We start from the raw sequence: 20,905 nt of genomic DNA, 5'->3' as shown, positions 1-20,905 counted from the left end.
AAGAAAAAGAAGTGAGGAAATGCACCTAAGCTTCTTTAACAGCAGTTGTGGCAGACAGATTTAGATTCTTTCATTCTGTTCTTTTTGTTTGTTTGCTTTTAAACAGGAAGACCACAATTAAGAACAGCATTAAGGTTTTGTCTACATTGGAGATTTGTCCCAAAGCAGCATAATCCCTGCAGCTTTAATCACTGCCCCTCTGAAGTTAGCAATGGCAAACTTGCACTGCATTTTATGCGCAGACCATTCCCAGATGCACTCACTGTCCAAACTAATACCAGGCTTTCGTTCAGTGCATGCTCTGGTATGCAGTTCCAAGTATATTCTCCAAGTATATATTGGAGATTATATATATATATATATATATATATATACACACACACACACACACACTCCAAGTATATGGAGTATATATATACACTCCAAGTATATATTGGAGAAGCCAAAAATCCTGTATCATTTTGTGGAAATAGCACATGGCTAATAACCATCATCTCTAGACCTTTCCAGAGATGCCACGAAGTAAAACTGAATATATTATCTGCACTTCATGCAGTCAAATCTGACCTCCACCAGGAAGTCGGTTTGGCCCACTAAGCTGACAGAGGAAAATAAGAGAAGCCATCTGAGATGCTTTAATGGTGTGAGCTGACACACCGAGTGATCAGATACATACCAAGGCTACCACAAAGGGACCGGGGAGCACGTGGCTGTCAGAGGAAAGCAGGAGGGAAAAGCGAAACAATCCTCTCTGGCAGCAGCAAGGAGTTAGACCTGACTTCCTTGCATCAGAAACACGGAAGCACACCGTGTGGATGGATCCCAAGGCACACCGTGTTTTAGCCTGTATTTCAACCCATGGTACACTGAACATAGAGAGAGCTCCCAAGTCTTTTCCTTGGCCTCAGCTGCATTCGCTCCCCAGTACAGTCTGTCAGAGCCATTATTTTTAAGTGGTGGAACGGAATTCTGTATTAAATCAAGTTAAGTGAACACAGATTCTCATTCCCCTACATGCCTGAGGTACACACACACTACCATAGGGGCATATATGGTTTTAATTGGTGTTGGTCCCTGGTGTAGCCGAGGCCCCGGGACAGGAGGATTGGGTTTCATCACACAGCAGCACTTTCTTTAGAGACGAGGAAAGTACCCCTCTCTCCTAGAAATACTGTACAAGCCCAAACGGCTCAAGTTACTGACACACTAAATCAGATAAATTCCCGTCTTAAGAAAATGTCTTACCCTGGCAAAGGGATGGATGAATTTCCCTCCATCTGCAGTAATCTGGCTGCTTGACTAGATGGAAACGTTTGTCTGATCCCTCAACACCAACAACCTGTTTGGAAGCATCTGTTACATGGCTGTTACTACCACTTTCCCAGTTTTTGCTCCTCGATATGAAAACACCACCGCAGCAGCTCAAGTGCTTAGGGAAATTTCCAAGAAGAAAGACGGTCTGTGCCATCTGACTAGGGAGGCACTGACCCCACGATACCACAGTCTGAGTCTGAGTCCACTGCATAAATTCTTGCCAGCGCAAACGCTTGATCCAACTCGCTCTTTAATGAGGAGGTAATTGGTCATTATTCATCTGCAAGACACTGAGCAGACATAAAGCTGAAAGAAACAGACATTATGTTCTTGATATTGCAGCTGGGAGTTTGAAAGTCCTACCTTGACTACAGTGGAATTTAGATAATGGTGTGTACATAAAATATATTTAATAGACACCAGAAAAAATGAAGGATAATACACCCTTCTTTCCAACCTCAACATAAAACTATAGCTCTTTTATCCTCGGTTTACCAGCTCAGAGTAGGTGACAGCTTTAGCCACATGAAGAGACCTCAGTAGAAACTATATATAGGGTGAAACAAACTTTTCTCCAGGAAGCTCTAAATCTAGGTCATCTTGCTTCTTCTGAGAGGTAAGAAAAACAGGTTACTCACTGAACAAGAGGAAAGATTACAGTTTATAGAGGAAAACAAAAATTAATTGAAGCATGAAGTTTTATTTTTGTGCAAGTGGACACTATTTTTTTCTTTCCTAAAAGATTCTTCAGGAGGATTCTGTAAAATAAAACTACTCGTACATTTAACATGGTGTCTCTGCACAGCTCACTCCACCTCCTGCAACTCAAGAAAGTCACTATATTTACAAAAGGAACGGGCATTCTTCAGTAAATTTATTTTCTATTTTAGCCACACAGTAAAACAAACGCAACCTACCTTCTTAAAAATTCCAGAGTTTGTCTAAATTCAGACATAGTGAAAAAAAAACTCTTTTGGCACCTCACTTTCGGTTCTTGTAGATGAGTGGCTGGAAGGATTCTATAAAAAGCAGAGCTGCACCTGAGTTACCGGACGCATCCATTCCGGCAGGTTACTTATCACAGCACTATGTCCAGTTGAAGGCAGGGTGGCACAGCAACGGGGCAGCTCACCTGGGGCTGGGCCTGAGGCCATCCCTCCCGATCCAGCTGGCGGAGAGCACGTGGCCACCACAGCCACCGGAGCTTCGACCACGCTGCCTCCCCAGGTGCCGCTGGCTAAGGTTTGCTTTGTGCTGTTACCAGAGCAGGCTGACATATTTTCTTGGCTCAGGACTGACCTTAGAGCAACGCTACCTATGCAGCGCTTTTTCCTTTCTTCTAATTTGTGGATCTCTGAAGAAATTTGCAGCAGAGGTGTGTGGATCTGTATTCTCAACTTGATGACTACAGATGGGATTTTATGACTTAGCTGTTGTGAGCACTGTAAACACAGCTCATAGACCCTCAGAGATCCAGGGTCTCAGAGGTGAAAAATCATTAACCTAGAAAAGAACTAATACTTAAAATAAGTATTTTTGCTTGAGATTTACAAATCATAACGTTTCCTTCCAAGAAGGTCAATATACTTCCAAGAATGCCACCCTTCACAAGACAATCCACAACTGCCTCAAGGTCCCCAGATGAAGATGTAACATTAGAGAACTTGGTGAAGCAGACACTAAAAGCGATGACTTAGTCCTATCTCATAACCTAAACTGAAGATAGACAGATGCAACTGCAATACAAACTGTAATACCTAAACAGAAAACAACCAAGAGAAATCCCCAAACATCAGAAACTGGTGAAGCAATTAAGCAAGTACTATTAGCATGCAAAAAATAAAGTCTACAAGTGTTAAGATACTCATTTTGTCTCACCTAAATCTGAATTTCCAGCATTTGTTTGCCAGTCTGAGCCTTTTATATAGTTTCCACTGAATTCAGCAGTTAACTGCCTTCTGTTAAGCAACAGTACAGACCAAACCAGTTTCACAGTTGGCTATGTCTGTTGTCAAGCAATTCTTACACCTGTTTGTTCAAAACCCAAGAGCAATCACTTCCCTCTCTGATCTTCAAATAAAATGCATTTATTCAGACAAAATAAATATTGGTCTTAATCTATAGTGCAAAGTCAAACTGTCTGAATTACAATTTCAACAACTGTGTTAATAAAATGCTGTGATTAACGTTCAGCACGCAGAACAAGCTCTGTATCTGGGTTTAATTACAATGCCGAATAAAAGTCAGACACAGAGGCATCGTCCCCAAGTAGTCATGCGTTATACTGTCCTGTAGATATTGAAATGACGGAATCCGATGCACTTTGATCTCTTAGATCTAAGTCTCCTGCAGCTCTAAAAGAGAAAGGGCAAGAGTGCCCAGCCTTGTCTGATTCTGCGACGTTCACACACTGAGTCATAAGGGATTTGTAACCCTACCAAGGTGCACCTTAGAGGAACAAATAAAGGCAGACAAATATTGTTCCAATTCCTTCTGGCTAGAGCTTGCACAGAGTCATCAGGAGAGCCATACAAAGTGATAGCAGTGAGGACCACAGAGAACCTTACAGCACCTACAGAACTACTGTCCAAGTATGTGTATTTTATATGCAGGTATTTCTGGTTTATAATTATTTAGCCATCTCTTTTTAAATCACTTTTGCCATGACAAAACTTAGTATTCATAAAACTGACAGTATCTGGCAAAGTTTTGGTGGTTTCAGTCACGGCTGCAGGAGAGGTGAGTCCCACCCTTTGTGTGAAACGGCGCCGAACGGGTTTTTACTTACACTGGATATTCATGCAACTAGATTTTTATTAGTCATAAAAAAGGCATTTCCTTGATGCTTCTAGGACTTCTCTTAGCAGTCCAAACTCTAATGGCACATGGGCTAAGCTCTGGAAAACTCAGCACTGTCAGCCAGCTGAGATTCATCTTTGAGGATGAGGTTGTCTCTGCAGATACTTGGCCTTTGAGTTCAGTGAACTGAGCACAGGGACTGCTTCTGAACTGCGCCTCCAGAAACACAAACTGCTCTGGGTGGGGAAAAAGCAGAAGGGAGGACATGGAGGCCTCTTCGGTGTCCAAAAAATACCATCACGGGAAACAGGTTTCATTACTGCAGAGATAATAGTCTGCACATGCATCGCTGCATGCTGGGGCTAAGGGAGGAACTTAATTTCATGAGTCACAGTTTCTCCCATTCCTCCCACTGTTTCAGTCCTCCCTCAGGCACTTCAGGTCCTGAACTAAACCTGTGGCTGAAGACAGGCAGGAGGAGAGGCTCAGAAATCAGACTAGCCTTTGGTACGGTTTCATGCATACGTGCAGATGTGCGAAGCAGGGAGCGTGCGCGAGCTTTCTGATGGCTCAGCAGAAACGTCCAGTGCAATAAACCAGCTGGTTGTGATTTGGCTGACGCAACTGTGGTTGAAAGGAAGGCTCTTTTATCTTCTCCTCCAGTTGCTGCACGCATCTGTTGTTTGTCCATGTCACTGCTCGTGGATTGTGGCCCAGCAGCTTTTCTGCCACCGGCATTGTAACTTTCTTCTTCGTTGTCGAGAAACAAGAGTGGCCGACAGAGATTCCTACAGAGGACTGGTAAATAAAACAACCGTTCCTTGTAACTCCTTGGTCTCTCGGAAATTGTTTCATTAGCTCATAGGAAAGTCACGGCCGCTTTGCTTTAGCCCATTCCGCAGACCATTATCTCTTCAAAACACGAAACTAGTTTATTTTCCGTGGTTCTGAAACCAAACTCCAGCTGTATGGCCAGCAACGTCTGCAGATCCCATCAGTGAACTGGCAGCACACACGGGAAACGTAACAGCTTCCTAAACACAAGGTGGTCCTGGATTTGGGGGAGGGCGGTATTGTTTGTTTTGATTGGCGTGCCTCAAAGAATGCTGAATCTCCACGGATAATGAAGATTCATTATCCTGATTAGGCAAGATTTTTTATTACCATCTCCACAGCCTGCTCATTCCTACTAATCGAGCATCTGGAACATGGGCTGCCAAATAAAAACTAAATTATCGGATTCCAGAACAGATTTTAGGAGACATCTATTGTCTTAAACAGATCTTCTGATAAAGCTCCCTCTCTACAGCAGCAGATTTGTTGTAAATTCCTGCAGAGGTTCATTTTGTAACGGAGGAATATTATTTTATTAAAATCAAATTATCACAGAACACTTTACAAACGTGAATTAAATTACTATGCATGTCTGCACTAACGATAAGCTTTATTACTCCTCATTTTACAGATGAGGAAACTAAAGCACAGACCAGTTAAGTGATTTCCCAGAAGTTACAAACTAAACAGCAGGCTGAACTAAGAAAGACCATGGCTTATGCTAGGGCTGATTTTATTATTGTTGAAATCCACGGTTTCACCCAGCAGGAAGCTACATGTGGACTCAGGTTTTGCCCACCAAGAAGCTCTACGTCAATTCCCCTCTGCCAGGCCAGGTGGCTGCTGCATTTTCCTGCCGATGGCAGCTGCCCCCCGAGGCTGGCAGAACGATCTAAAGGATGGCATCTTCAAAAACACATCCTACCTTCAGGAAGCACGATGTGCCTCTCACTTCTGAGACTTTCACGCTGCCAGGGCAAATTTTTCTTGCAGTCTAAAACCAGACTGGAGCTTGCTTTGTCTTCTAGAGTCAAAGAACGGTGACTCGCCAGCTTTTTTCCCCTGAAGAGGTTTTACTCTAACTCAGCCATGACATCCCTAAAAACCTGCTCATTTTGTAATTCCCTGGTCTCTTAGGAACTGTTTCATTAGCTCATAGAAAAGTCACGGTTGATTTGCTTTAGTCTATTCCGCAGCCCATTAACTCCTCAAAACATAAATACGTTTCTCCGTGTGTCCATGGGGAGGCAACAGTAAGGACAGGCACTGCGACTGGCAGATACCAGTTTGTCACTGGCAAGCAGTGTTATTTTCAGTTTCTTGGCCTTACATTCTGCAACCAGTTTGCCTAGAAACGTTAACAGGGTCTCTAACAGCGTTCAATAAGCCAAGCCTCTTTCCTTCATCAAAGTGATGAGCAGTGACACAGCAGACAGGGACAGACCTTGCCTAAGAGCTTGGTCCAACTTAGACATTCCTTGGGAAAACACGTGCAACACAGCGACCAGCATCCTGTCAAATGGGCTGATAAACATATTATCTTCTTTTCTAAATGCCTCTTGCAAAACCTCCTGGCCAAAACGGTTAGGGACAGATCCTTGCTGACTGCTGACTCAACTACAGTAGCCTAGAAATTGGCTCCAATATTCATAATTAGGAAGTGTTAACACAGAGAACTCAAAACGTCGGCATACACATCCCATTTCTTCTAGCCATGCCCAACGTGTATTTATAACTGACCAGAATCTGACATCTATTTTAAGCTGCAGAGAACTCCAATATTCAGCCAATGCTCATTAAAATATCCACTAAAGACAATTTTAAAATGGTATTTTCACTATTATTACACCAAAAGTTATCTAGCTTTGCAATACCACCTGGTATACTTGATCTTCAGATTTGCCTTTCCGCCCCTCTCCTCCCCTTACCCCCACCCCTCAGCTCCTTTCACTAGCAAGATGAAGACAGCAGCGCTCAGCCAGCCTGGCAGCCTACCTGAAACCACCGTGCATTAAGACTGGAAATACAGGTGCACAATTTTTTGTTTTAAATAAATACTACCCAGAAAGGAGTTTATACTCGGCACCCACAGAAAACTTTCTACCTATCCTGATTACTAGCAACAAAGTTATCTACACAACTTGCTAAGTTCTTCAGACATGCACAGCATATTGCTCAATAGTGAAATAATCTTGAATGCTATTATGAACCACGAAGTTCATAATATAAATGAAATATGCGTAGTAATGAAATATATTTCATACATATATTTCATGAATAAACTGAATATCCCTATACAGATGTTTAAAACAAAACATATTGCTACTGCTTTGCACATCCACACGATTTACCAGAACAGCCCCGTAAGACACTGAGGGCTCACAGATTTTCCAAATGCAGCTGTCCAAATTGTATCACAACAGTCTACCAGAACTGACTTCACCACTCAGTGCTTGGTCTTTCACAGTTAGAGATATTAATATAGCACTTGCTCATTTCTGAAAACAAGTTATATAAGGCAGTCTAAGCAATCATATTCTTGAAAAAGAAGTAAACAAAACACCACCTTATTCTACCATTTCTCCTCCATGCAGCACATTCTAAGCTTCACATCGCTCTTCTCATTGCAGCTGATGGCCACCTACACCCACGGTGTCAGAAGGCACACATGAACAGACAGACACCCCTGTGTGCACCCCTTCGAAGTTGCCCCCAGAATGAGGATTTGGGGCTGGAGCAGTATTTCACCGACTAAATTGTAATTCATACATACATCTTTAGCAAGATGTTGAGGACAAGCAGAGAAAAGGAGAAGACTGCATATGCAATATTTAATACACACATTTCTCTTACATGAAATTACTGGTTGGTTGGGTTTTGGTTTTTCCTTCACGGCTAGTGCTCAGTATGCAGAGTATTTCCATCACATCTTTCCTCCTTTTATGCTGTTCCGATACATACCAACAGTTCCAGTGCAATGTAGTACTTAAGTTATGATGAGAGAGTAATAAAAGCTTTGTTCTTTTGAGCAAAGTACACCCAATACACGCATCCACGGCAGCAAGTTCCAGACAGAAATGCAGCAGACTATACTGAGAAAAGTTTCGGACTGGGCACTTTCCCAGGGTCTCGAAGAAGCAATGCTGCAGGGCCACATCTCCTGCACTGCACCAGGCACTGGGAGGGGGGCACAGGGCCCCTCGGGCACAGACCTCTGGGCCGCAGGACAGAGGGACCAGGACAAGAGCACAGCACATGCAAGTGATGCTCATTTCACAGAGCAGGCCCACGGAGGATATTGCAGCAACCTCAATTTAGAGGAAGCCATGAGACAGCCTGAATTGTGCTTTCAAAACCTGCTGTCGCCAACAGCTTTTGGAAGATTATGGGCACACAGCGTTGGCTTAAGCTCACGTTTCTGATCTCTCATCTCATTTTGTGCCTACAACCTAATCAAGTGACTATCCAGGTCAAAAGGTTTTAAATGAATCCCTCAAATAAAAAATAAAAATAAAAACCCACTGGAATATTTTATCTGGGCCTCTAAGACAACACAGTGTAGTACTGAGCACCAGAGCTAACTTTGGATCTCCTCAAATAAAGGGGTAAAACATTTTATCAGCCCATCTTCCATATCAACGTTTCAAACATGCTTTTATGAGTTCAGTATCAATACCAAAACTTACACTTATTTCTCATGCTTTTAGCTTATTAATTTAGCAAGTGTTACTTTTTTTCAAAAAAAAAAAAAAAAGATTGCAGTGTATGTTGTCGACAGTAGTACCTTTCAGAAACTCAGGTAGAAAAGATGTATTCGACACTTTACTGAACACATTCCAAAGCTCGATAAACTCTGAAATTGTTTTCTGCAGCTAAGGAACTATTTAAGAATAGAAATACGAAACAAGGATTAAGAGAAGTTGCACATCTGTTCTGCAAAATAAAATCATTGGGAAGAACTGCTAGAAGTAAAGAGAAACTAGAAAAAAACAGTGAACTTCTGTGGAAAAAACAGCAGAAGGCATATTGCCAACACATGGCGAAGAAGTCAAACAGAAAAGAAAAACAAACTTGAAAGCACACGCAATTTTGAGGACTTGAGAAGAAACAAAACCAAAGCTAACTTGTTCCTAATCAGATTCACCGGTTAGAAATGGAGTTGCATGTGCTCAGCGCTTAGAAAAACAGTTGTAATTCCAGGATTCTAAAATGGAGGCATCCAAAACCAGCATCTGTCTATGAAAATGCTGGTCAACTCTTAAAATAATTTCCTTTTCCCCTCAACACATATACATACACTCTTTTGTGTGCTTTAATTATTTCCCATGTTAGCCCTTAAGCTTGATGCTCTGGAAAACGGCTGATGTTTTCATGGACCTCTTTCTCATAATGTGGATGGCTGTTTAAAAAGATATTTTCCCTCTGAAGCCTTCTGCCTGTAGCTTACAGTGCACTGACAGCAGACAGGTATATGCAGAGCCTCTGAATGGGAGGCATATTCCTCATTATTCCGTGCGCCTACACCGCCAATCCATTTTTCAATCTAACTTTTGGAAGCAGAAATTTTATTTCTGAGTGATTTGATATCACGCAATCATAAAATAAATTTGACATGTAATAATGAAGTGACTGTTGGAAGCGCGTTTTGCTGTTAGAAGTTAACACCTGAAAAAATTATGGCTTAACTAGATTCCCATATGGAGGCCCTCAGCACAAGTGTGCCAGGCAATTTAACATGTTTTAAGTGTCAGAATAATATAGACTTTAGTTAAAAGAGACATACAAGTCCTTCTCTACTGTATCTTCACCTCTTCATCGGCAAGCTTCCTTCTCTTCGCTTGCATACCTTGCAAGAGCTGTTCAGGAAGTTGGCACATCACTGCTGCAAACCCAAAGGAAACAAACCAAAATATGTCTATTTCACGACTAAAGCTCCAGCAATTAGGTTTTAATCTTCCAGTTTCTTGCGCACTCTCCAATTGCCACAAACAAGTTTTCAAACTCATTTTATCCTCTTCCTCACCTTCCCTCCTCAGGTCTGTATGTTCTCATGTACACGTTAACTCTGGTTAAAACATCGTGGAAGAAGTATTTGTCACACATAAGGACAGAACGCCTACATTCCCATTTGTAACACTGAATTCAAGCTGCCATTTGGAAGTTAAAATGAGATCATAAGTTACTGCTGCCACAACAGCAATAATGGAGCACAAGGAATCCCCCAAGTTCAGCATTTGGCTTGTGCATTAGGCCTAATACACTTCAAAATTATCAATCCCCTTGACCTCAAAATGCATGAAATACTGCACAACGCTGTAAGTAATGTCTTTTTTAAAGTCACAAATCACTGTGGTTTAAGACTTGCGGAACAAGAACCTTCGAATTTTGACGAGGAGACACAAAACACCATGTTACAGTGAAGGTTTAGCAATTGGTCGATTTGTGTATGGGTTTTTGGACAGCGGTGCCATTCAGGACAGCCAAACACCTGTGTGCACATCACCTAACGCTAGACTGCTCTATTCAAATGCGGGAAGTTTGGGTATGAATGCACTTACTCAATAATAGAGGTCTGAAAGTTCACTGATTTTACTGTCTACCGTTTTCTCAGTCAACCATACACACTTACGTACAAATTTTTTGTTTAAAAAACAACATCAAAAAACACGACACCAGCAACTGAGTAAGATGTCTGCTTATCTATCACTGAAGGCGACGTGAGAAGGCCTGCAAAATGGGATTTCTCAACTCTCATAAGAGCTAACAGCTTTTTTTCCTTTGAAAGACTTTTCCAAGTCTTCCCAGAAATCACAGACGTAAACGCAACAAAAATCAACATATCAAGTTGGCTGCCCATGCTATAATAAAAACACGATGCATTCCTAACCAGAATGGACAATTAGGGTCAGCTTAGAACAACATGACCTTTAAAAATATTAATCTGCTGTCAAACACTTTACTGGTCAGACAGTTCAGAATTCAGAGAAAAATAACCCATCTCGGGAAATTCTTTCTAAACGTTAAGCTTTTGCACTCGCGCAAAGCAAACAGCTACGCAGTGCCAAGCAATACCAGCGTTGTTCCCCTGCATCATCGATGACTGCTACGTATGTGGCTCCTCTTGAGCACTTAAGGGACTTCCTATCAGAGCTGTAATTCTTGAACTTGTAAAGCATTCGCAGATTACACGTCTACCCAGTTAAATACTTCCTGCAATTTTGTTAATTATACATCAAGGTCTGCAACTACTGAATGACTCCCACCCTTGACAATAAAGAGCTCTCAAGCCATCCTCCAGAATTTGTGTCTCAACCATTTTTTTTTTTAGATTTCACTGATCTATCCTATTTCATCCTTTCAGATAGGAAGACACTTTTAAAACTCAAATAAAATGTGCAGCTATACTGTTGACATTCTTCCTTGTATTGTTTTCTTTTTTTTTAGTGCTGTGCAGCCTTTAGAGGGCCTGTTTAAAGCCATATACGTTTCTATATACGGGGATGGAGATCACAAGGAGGGGTTGCAGTTGCCCCCAAGTCCAGCTGCCTTCTTTGGGGGGCCATCGCATTGAACAGAGGTCAAAAACAGGCTTTTGGTTACTACTGGCACTGGGATTCTGCATCCCTACCCTCTTCTGCGAGGCACATGATACAGAAAACACCCAGCGTTTTTTCCCTCCCCGGTTACTCATCAAGATGTACATTAACATATTCTTTCTAGACAGAAAAACCAATGGGAAAACGATCCCTTCCAGGTCCCCCCGGCAGCCGAAGGGAATAGGACCTAGTGGATTACAGAAGTTACTCGCTATGGATCGGTCCCTGCTAAAAATAAGCGCGCAGCACAGGCTGGAGTAAATAGACCCAGACAAAGAGCAGTTTTTGTGCAAGTGCGTGTGGCCTCCCGTTTGCGAGTACCGAGAAAAGAGCAGCACCAGACAGTGATGTCACCGGGCGAGGACAACAAAGGAAGCGGCACTGCCCGAAATTCGGGGTCCTCCTTTCTGTAGCCAAAACCCGGAGCCTCCCCCCTGCCCCCGCCGGGTCCTCGCCTCCCCCTCCGGGCCCGGCCCCGTCCCCTCGGCGGTTAGGGCCGGGATCTCGCCGCCCCCCGCCGCGAGGCCGGATCGCCGAGGCCGGGCCGAACAAAGCAGCGGCCCCCGGGGGGGCGGCGTTAGGGACCGGGAGCGCCTCAGCTCGCTGCCCGGCGCTGGGACGAAGGCACGGGGGGAGCCGGCCCCGCGGGGGAGCCCAGCCCGGCCCCGGCCGCCTCCCCCCCGCCCGCCGCTCCCCGCTCCCGCCCCGTACCTGATATGGCGGCGGCGGCTCCTGATCCGGCTCAGCCCCGTCCCCGTAGCTGGCCCTGTCCGACTGCGACTCGTGGAGCAGCGAGATGTCATCCGACGTGGGGGACTTGAGGCAGTTCCCCATCTTCCCCCCCGGCCCCGGCGAGCGGGGCTTCCCCTCCGCCTTCTCCGCCGGACCCCGCCGCCGGCGGCTGGGCGCCCTCAGCCTCCCCGCCGCAGCGCGCAGCCCGCAGCCGCCCCGCCGGGGAGGCTCATGCCAGCCCCGGCCCTAAGCGGCTTAGTGGCAGCCCGGCCGCCCTCCCTCCTTCCCCCACACGCTCCGCAGCCGCCCCGACCCCCGGCAGGGCAAGGCAGGGCACGGCAGCGCTCGGCTCCCAGCCCCGGGGGGCCCCGGGAGCTGGGGGGCAGCGGGGGCTCAGCTGGGGTCCGCCCGCCGCCCGCCCCGCGGCAGCCCGGCGCTGTTGTGCTTCCTGGTCACCAGCTTTCTGCGCACTGGGCTTTGTCGCACGGCCCGCCCCGGCTCCTCCTCTCACTCCGCCCCTCCGGGCCACGATCGCAGACACAAGGCCCGGTTCCGTCCCCGAGCCCGGGGGGAGCCCGGCCCGGCCCGGCCGCGGTGGGCTGAGGCGAGGCCAGGCGGGGGGGCTCCGGCCCGGCCGCTGCCTGCAGGGCTGGGGCTCCCGCCCTCCCCAAAATGGTGGGTGCCGCTGTGCTCCACCTCCCGGGGCTGTGTGTGTGTGTTTGCTTTCCGGGCGGCTGGGGAGGAAAGGCCGCTCCGGCGCCGTGAGGGGACAGCGGGGTGTCCCCGCCGGGAGCTCCGTCCCCCCCGGGGCTTCTCCGGTGAAAGGCTGGAGGCTCAAGGTCCCTTCCCTGCCCCGGGTTGTTCCTCAGGAGAGATCCCGCAAAGATGGTTTCCTTTGTGCTGAGCGCCTGGAGTTGCTGGGAAGGGCACGATTTAGAGCCCGCAACTCAGAGTGTGGAGGGAAAAGCAACATGCATTGTCACTTTCGTGTTTCTGTGGTGGTGGTTTTTTGTGTTTCATCGCCTTTTATGTGATGAGCAAGAATTAAGATAAACCACATATTTAGCTCCTTTACTAAGAAAAAAAACAAAAACTTTTGGATATAAGTACAGGTACCTGCAGATTCCAAGAGAGTAAATGCCCCCTCATGCTAACACAGACCAATGTAGAGGGGAGACACAACTTTTTTTCATTTACAGGACAACCCTTTAAATTGTTTCCAGCTTTGTCAGTCTTGATGAGCAGCCATCTTAGGTCAAAGTATCTATAAACCAGTTGACCACAATGAAGTATTTGGCTCTACAACATTTACTTAAACATTCAAGAGGTCCTGTGGTGGTTGAAGAACTTGGAGCAGTGTTTCCGTTCATTATCCATGTGAGTTCCTCCTTGAAGATTTCCCTTCATTACCGTTCAGGAGTTTTGTTTAGCTGTTTACCACTGGATAACCTAAACACCTTCAGTGTAAAAGCTACAGCAATTGAGAAGTTATTACTGATGTTTATGGGGTTCAAAATGGTTTTAGACCTTTCTAAGAAACTAAGACTAGAAATGTTGCAGGAGACATAAGCATTGTTCGTGATAGAAAGGCTTTGCAATGGGCTGATGTAACTAATAATGACTGCTGTCATGATGTGGTCATTTGGGTGTTCATCGTAAGCGTGAGTTCACTTGGTTTAATAGGAGAATTAGGAAGACAAGCAGTAGTTAGAGAGGAGCCGTTGCCTAACCCAAGAATGGTTTCAAGGTGAAAGCAATGTCAGAGCTGCCACTGCCAGAAACTTGTAATGGATTTCCAGCCCTATTACAGAGATCTTCAGTTGTGCAGGGGCAACATCAGCAACAAGATGACTGGCAACTAGGAAGGTGTCTGTTCGCTGCCACTTCACATCTTACTCTGTCTGTGGAGCTTCAGCCCCTGTAGTCGCTGTGGCTGCATCCCCAGTGTGCCTTGCATTCCTGATCCTGCACAGTGGAGAGGTCTCGTGGGAGCACAGGGTGCCTCCCTTTGGGCTGGCATGCCAAGGTTTAGCTTTCTGTGGAAACCAGCATGCAAATGTGGATCCCTGGTCTCATTCTGATATGTAGCCAGGACACAGCTGGGATATACTGTGGGGTCCCACAGAACAGATGTTGCCTGTATTTCCCTTGAGCCAGATCTCCAAAAGAACTATCACTAACTGCTACGCCCAGTTAAAACTTGCACCTAAGTAGATACAGGATACTCTAAATTTGGGCTCCATTTAAAAGGTGGACACTTGTCAAATGCCAGAAGAGGTCTGCTTTTCATGACAGACTCACAGAGACCAAAGAGGAAGCAGAAGTTCACGTTTGGCCTTGCAACACGAACAGCTCTGCACCTGTGAGAGCTTTGAACAACGAAGAACAATTACCAGCCACTGCTGAGTTCTTTGAAGCGGAGATGGTTTAAGCCACTTGTTTTTCTGGGCCATTTACTCCTGTTATGTCAGGTAGGTGGTTAATGATGGCTTTGCACCACCAGGTCACACGTCGCAAAGTGGTCCAGGAGATGAAGACTGGAAAAACTCTTCTGTTCACAAATGCAGAAGTGTTGTCATTTCATATACATACGCCTGCTGTGGTGTGACTGTGAGGGTACTAGTTTCTCTACCACATTTTCTTGCAGTATGGGGACAAGAAAGCAGTCAAATTGCTTTTCAAGGTAGAGGATGATTGTCCTTAGTGCTCAGTGACCATTTGACAGGAGCCTGTCTTTAGGGAACCCATGACCTGTTTTCACTGTTTCTCGGTATTAAGTTACAGAAAAAAAAAAAAAAAAAACAGATCTGGCAGGCTTCCCTCTTCGTGCTTTCTGTAGATAACTATTTTTAAGTACACAGGCTGCTTAGAAGGATCTGGTTTTGTGGGAATAGACACAGAAGTGACCCTTGTTCATACAGAATGGTAGAGGTGACTATAGACCAAATAGACTATACACCCAAACAAAACATTTATGAGCTGTTCATGCTGTTTGTGTTCCACGCAGAATTGGAAGCTCACAAGTAGGTTTTATATGGTCTATGTTTTCTGAGAAGATTTACAAATACACTGGCCCTCTTCCTGCAGAACTGTAGGGCAATTAAACCGATGGCTGCAGTTCTGTTTTTTACTTCCTCCCATAGTTTGGGGAACAAGTAACTATCAGACTGGATATTGTAGTCTTAAAATGATCTCGCAGATACAAGGGAGAGCCATATAGTAATTTAGGGCAGCATAGATATTGCTGGTAGAAAAGATGAATGCAAATATGAAAATTTATATCAGACTGATACTTACACAGAACTGGTAACCTATGTCCGTGAACTTTTTCTTACCTGTAAACTTTTAAACTACTGGCTCTAATCAGTTGTCAAAGTGGGAGTCCAGAAGTCTTAATCTTGCCAGCATACACGATTAATATTCTGATAAATTTTAACATGGCAATGTCATACACAGGTCTGTTCTGACCACTTCGGTCATTATTTGGCAGCTACAGTCTTGTTAAGTGAAATGTATTTTTAAAAGGAAAGTGGAAATTCATGCATAATGTTTTTAAAGGATTAAAACAATTAAATGTTTGTTTTATTTTGAAGGGTTTTGGTATTAGGGGAGATGAGTTGCATGTCACTGTATTCTTAAGACTGGTATGAGCTCACCAGAGATCATAAGCTACTTTATCAAAAAAATCTCTAAAATTCTGTTGGAGTTAAAAATCTAAAAAACACTGAAGACCTTATGAGTCTTTCTTCTTAAAGAGTTGTTCTGCAAAACTGACATCATAATTTGCCTAACTTAGAGGCAAAAAACCCTCTTGTGACTTCATTTTACATGACCCACTGTTACGTTATTGTTGGACAACATTTTATGTGTTTAATACGTCATGCTCAACAAAAGTTTTTGAAGGACCTTTTGTGTCCTCAGCAAGGAATACATTCTTTGATTACTTTTCTTCCATCAGCCTTATCTTCCCAGCATTTATAATTTCTTATTATGTCTTATCTTTCTTCTGGATAAGAATCATATACAGAAGCCTAGTTAAGTTAAGTTCTGAGTAAAATCTTTCCATGCCATGGTACCCGAAGTTTTACAGATAGCATTGTTTGCTCAGGTAATGTTGGTGAATAGACAAGTTATTTTAGAACCTTTTCCTGGAAAAAAAAAGGCTTTGTATACCTTTGTAGAACAGAAATAAATGACATTTTGCTATTATACATGTGAATCTTATTGTGAGAATGGACTAATTAATGAGTTAATTTACTTGGTTTTAAAGAACGTGGCATCTTCTAAGCTGAATTATATGTTTCAGTTTTGTTGACATTTTAGTAGAACCATAGGCATTTCTCAGTATACATTATACTTGTATATTGTTTTCCAAGAGAGACTGAATGCAGCACAATAATGCAATTACAAAACTAATATATTTCCCTTAAATCCATTTTTAACACAGTATTTTGCTCATGTTTCTAAAAATAACTTAACCTTCTGCTTAAGTTAGCACAAATACTGCTTATCTCACTTTAAGTTAAGTCCTGGTAGGGATGTGTTTTCCATTACTGGCATAAGTACGTTGCCTTCCATAATACCTGTTGTCCCCAAATCTGAAATGTTTTATCACCAAGGAATGTAATACTCCTTGTACTGGGGCACCTACACTGTATGTCACAAAGAAGAAAAAAGACATGTATTTTGGCATTAGAAAACAAAACAAAATGCAAAAATCAACCACAAAAACAACCAAAGCAATCATCACACAAAAGCAACCTCTTCAAACAAGTCCCCTGTCACCGAGCTTCATGGTAAATTTTGTGTAGGAGTCAATTTTCCTTTTTCTCAGTGTAACACATATTACCACAGGCTCAACTTCAAGAGTGATCAGAGACCTAGAAAACATGATCTAAGAGGAGAGGCTGAAAGAACTGGGGTTGTTTAGTCTAAAGGAAAGGAAAGTGTTGGGAAAAGTGATAATGATCTTCAAAAATGTAAAAGGTTTCTGCAGATAGAAGGAATAAATTGTTCTTCCTATTCAGGGGATCTAGGGCAAGAGGTAATGGATGTAGAGATTTAAGGTAGACATTAAGAAATTATTTCAGACTGCAAAGGCAGTTTAGCACTGGAAATTATTACCTGGGAATCTCACTTCCTGAAGGTTTTGAAAAGCAGGTTAGGCCAAATGTCTCAGGAATGGTTTTAGATGACGTAGATTATATACAGATAATTTCAAGAGGTTTCAGATAATTTTATATTTTGTCATTTCTCTCAGGTGATTTACACCAGATGTATTATTGCTGTGTTATTTTAACTTCCATTCTGCCCTATATCGTCAGAAAATGCCAGTAGGAAAGCATGGCAGTAGATGACAAAATTGGAGTAGAACGGGTCATGAAGTTCCCAAAAGCAAAATATTAAGGGATCACAGTCACTGCAGGGTAACTGTTCTGTTTGAACGGGAGTGTGAGTCACCAATACCACTGCGTGACAGGCCTCAGGAGGCTTGGATGCTGGGCTGGCATTCAACACGTAGTGGACGGTCATTAACAGAAAATCTCTGTTTTGAATTATCTTTTAAATTTCAGTTTAATTGAAGTGTTGGCCTTTCTTCACTATTTGCTGTGTGTAAATACTTTCTGACTTGGCAAGCAGCAAGCTCTATCCAGAGTTTGCTCATGGCCAGCGTGCTAGTCATCAGGTACCATCACTGCAGGTTCAGGGACATTCTGCCCACGATGTGGGGAAGACATGGATATTTGGAGTAGCAGGTCCAGAAGCCAAAATTACCTCAACTAATGAAGAGTAATAAAGTTTATTATGATGTTGTTTCATCTGAATTTGGCTTTTATCTTGGAGACCTTTTGTTCCTCATGAAGGCTTCAATTCACTGCAATGGTCGGGTGGTATCCAAAATGCCTCTTTCTTTTTGAAACAGTATTGGGGCTTTTGTCAGCTGAGTAGAATGTGCCTTCTACACCTCAACTTAATGCACCTCTTGTTCACCTTATTGTAATTCTTCATGTTTCTTCAATTTACACCATTTTTGCTGCGGCCTAAAATGTCCATAGATAGCTTACCGTAGATAGCTATAGGTCTTCTGCAACAACAGAGTGATTAAATGACACATGGAAAGATTCCTGAGAACCTCTGTAGTGCATCCTTCTGATATACAACTCTGTCCCAAGATCATCTATGGCTTTATCATTTCTTGTTTCTGAAAATTGTTTCCGGATACTGAATGACTTCTGTTGGTACTGTGTCCTAATCCCTTACAATTTAAAAATAATAATATTGCTACAGGTTAAACTATTACATATTCTGTCTGCATTGTAGCAGTGATTTTAGGTATCTGAAGACTGTTACCATGCTTTTTTATTTCAATCTTTCCCTATGGATCATGATTTCTAAATCTCCTGTTCTTTATGTTCTCCTACAGACTCTTTCTTTGGTCTAGTTTTTCAGTAAGCATGACATCCAAAGCTGGTCAGAGTACTCCAGTTAAAACCTGAGCATTGAATAGAGAGAGCATTATTTAGTAACTGCAGAAATGCCATTTTTCAAACTTAGCGTACTTCCTTTCATAATATAATGTAATTGACTTCAGTTTGGGGTGCACTGTCACTCTTTATCCTTTTCAGTGTAATTCCTGCCTCCTCAGATTTTCTTATTTTATATTTCTCCAGATGATTATTCTGAAGGGTACTATTTGGCACTTCCTGTTGCAGCGTTGGTCTGTGATGACTTAGCTAGCTGAAGTGCAGAAGACAAGTTACTGAAACTGAACAGAAGGAATGTGAGCAGAAACCACTGAAGACTTCCTACAAAAAGTATTAGGTGATTGTGAGTGACCGCCTCTGGCACTGGGGAGGACTTAATCTTTGGAAAATTAACTTCACCATCTGGCCAGAAGTGTTTCCTCTTAAGATTCAGTTTTACTTTTGGAATAGTCTTTTCTGCCTGTGTGTGTACCCTCCTCTTGGAGGGAGAGCAGGCTGGAAATATGAACCAGTGTTTGGTTTTGCATGCACAAATACTTCTGTTGTTTGTCTCAATACTGTGCTTCCTGCAAAAATCTCTAGCAACTGCATCATGCAGAAAACAGGAATGATTATAAAGGAAATCTTCATGATTTCTCTTGTTCTATGAAAAAGGATATGAGAGGATAGCTGTACAGTCCCAGTTAATCTGTCCTGCTTTTAGCTGTGTGGAGATTCCTCTAGAACATGAAAATCTCAGTTGTTTAAGGTTACTTATCTGACAAAAGAAGAGGGAGGATCCTAAGGCTTGCTTTTTAGCAGAACTAATCACATACTGATTAAATAAACACTTCACACAAACTGAAACAAGACAGCAAAAGGTAATGTAAGTCTCTTCCTGTTTTTTTGGAAAAAAAAATCAAAATATTTGTGTATAGTAATGAATTATTTTTCTTCTCATTTATTTTGAAGTGCCTGCCTACAGCTAGTTTTGTAGCAACAAACTTTTTCCCTCTTTCAGTTAAGTTTATAAGAATTACAGACTCTACAGAGCTACTTTCTTTAACTTCTGTTGGAAGTGTTACCATCTTAACAGTAGCATCCTAACAGTGGAGTTGCAGACTGCTTTGGAAATCTATATATTTGGCTACACATTGACTTTGTTCTATTGTCCCAGAACAACATACACTTCATTTGGTGTTTTGGACTGCATACTTTTCCACAAAAGCTCATGTAGAAGTAAATCACTGTGCAGAAGCTCTGAAGGACATAGGATGATTGTCATGGTGGATATAGTGCTGCTGAGCCATAAGCTGTACACCAGCACAATGCAAAAGTAAGGAAAAGGTAACATCAGTTGCTGCTGTTTTGATTTATTGACAGAATGTTTTTACCCATGAAATGGGAAGTGGGGGTACAAATTTTAAATCCTGTGCCAGAATTTAAAAGCACGGTCTAAAGTGTTCCGGTCGACTGTGATGCCATTCATAGGTTTTGCATCAGAATCTTAAATTTGGATACAGAGATCCCCGTTGTAGAAGCCCCATCTTGTGGACAACTGTGGTGGTTTTACCCAGCTGGGCTGCTGAGCTCCACCACAATCGCTCTCTCACTCCCCTTCCTCAAAGGGAAAGGGGGAGAAAATACGATGGAAAGGGCTCAAGGGTTGATAAAAGGACAGGGAGATCACTCAACAGTTATCGTCAAAACAGACTCAGCATAGGGAGATTAATAAAATTTATTACCTATTACTAACAAGCTAGAGCAGTGAGAAGCTAAAATCAAACTAAAACCAGCTTCCCCCCATCTACCCTCTTCTGTGTCCTCCACCTGAGCAGTGCAGGGGAACAGGGAATGGGGGCTGTGGTCAGTCCCCAACACTTCATCCCTGATGCTTTACATGGTCACTCTCTGCCCCTGCTCCACATGGGGTCCCTCCCACGCGATGCCGTCCTTCCCAAATGGTTCCTGTGTGGGCTTTCCACAGACTCCAGCTATTCAGGACCTGCTCCCGTATAGGTCCGGACCACAGGGTCCATCCCCCAGGAGCAAACTTCTCCAGCACGGGTCCCCCACGGGCGGCAGCTCCCCCCAGGCCCCCTGCTCCTGCGTGGGCTCCTCTCCACGGGCTGCAGCTCCGGCCCGGGGCCTGCTCCTGCGGGGGCT

General features: G+C 43.5%; 1 protein-coding gene across 1 annotated transcript in view; it reads right to left on the bottom strand.

Moving 5' to 3' along the window:
- The window catches only part of RNF11 (ring finger protein 11), a 31,569-nt gene extending 18,793 nt beyond the window's left edge, over window positions 1-12,776 (bottom strand). The window contains exon 1 of the mRNA XM_040565043.1: window positions 12,255-12,776. Coding sequence (XP_040420977.1) covers window positions 12,255-12,377 — 123 coding nt within the window. The 5' untranslated portion in view covers window positions 12,378-12,776. The remainder of the gene's footprint in view (window positions 1-12,254) is intronic.
- Window positions 12,777-20,905: the final 8,129 nt, after the last annotated feature.

The sequence above is a fragment of the Cygnus olor genome, chromosome 8, assembly GCF_009769625.2.
Source record: "Cygnus olor isolate bCygOlo1 chromosome 8, bCygOlo1.pri.v2, whole genome shotgun sequence".
NCBI classification, from domain to species: Eukaryota; Metazoa; Chordata; class Aves; order Anseriformes; family Anatidae; genus Cygnus; species Cygnus olor.
Note: the sequence above shows the minus strand (reverse complement) of the source record. Positions and strands in the feature narration are given on the sequence as shown.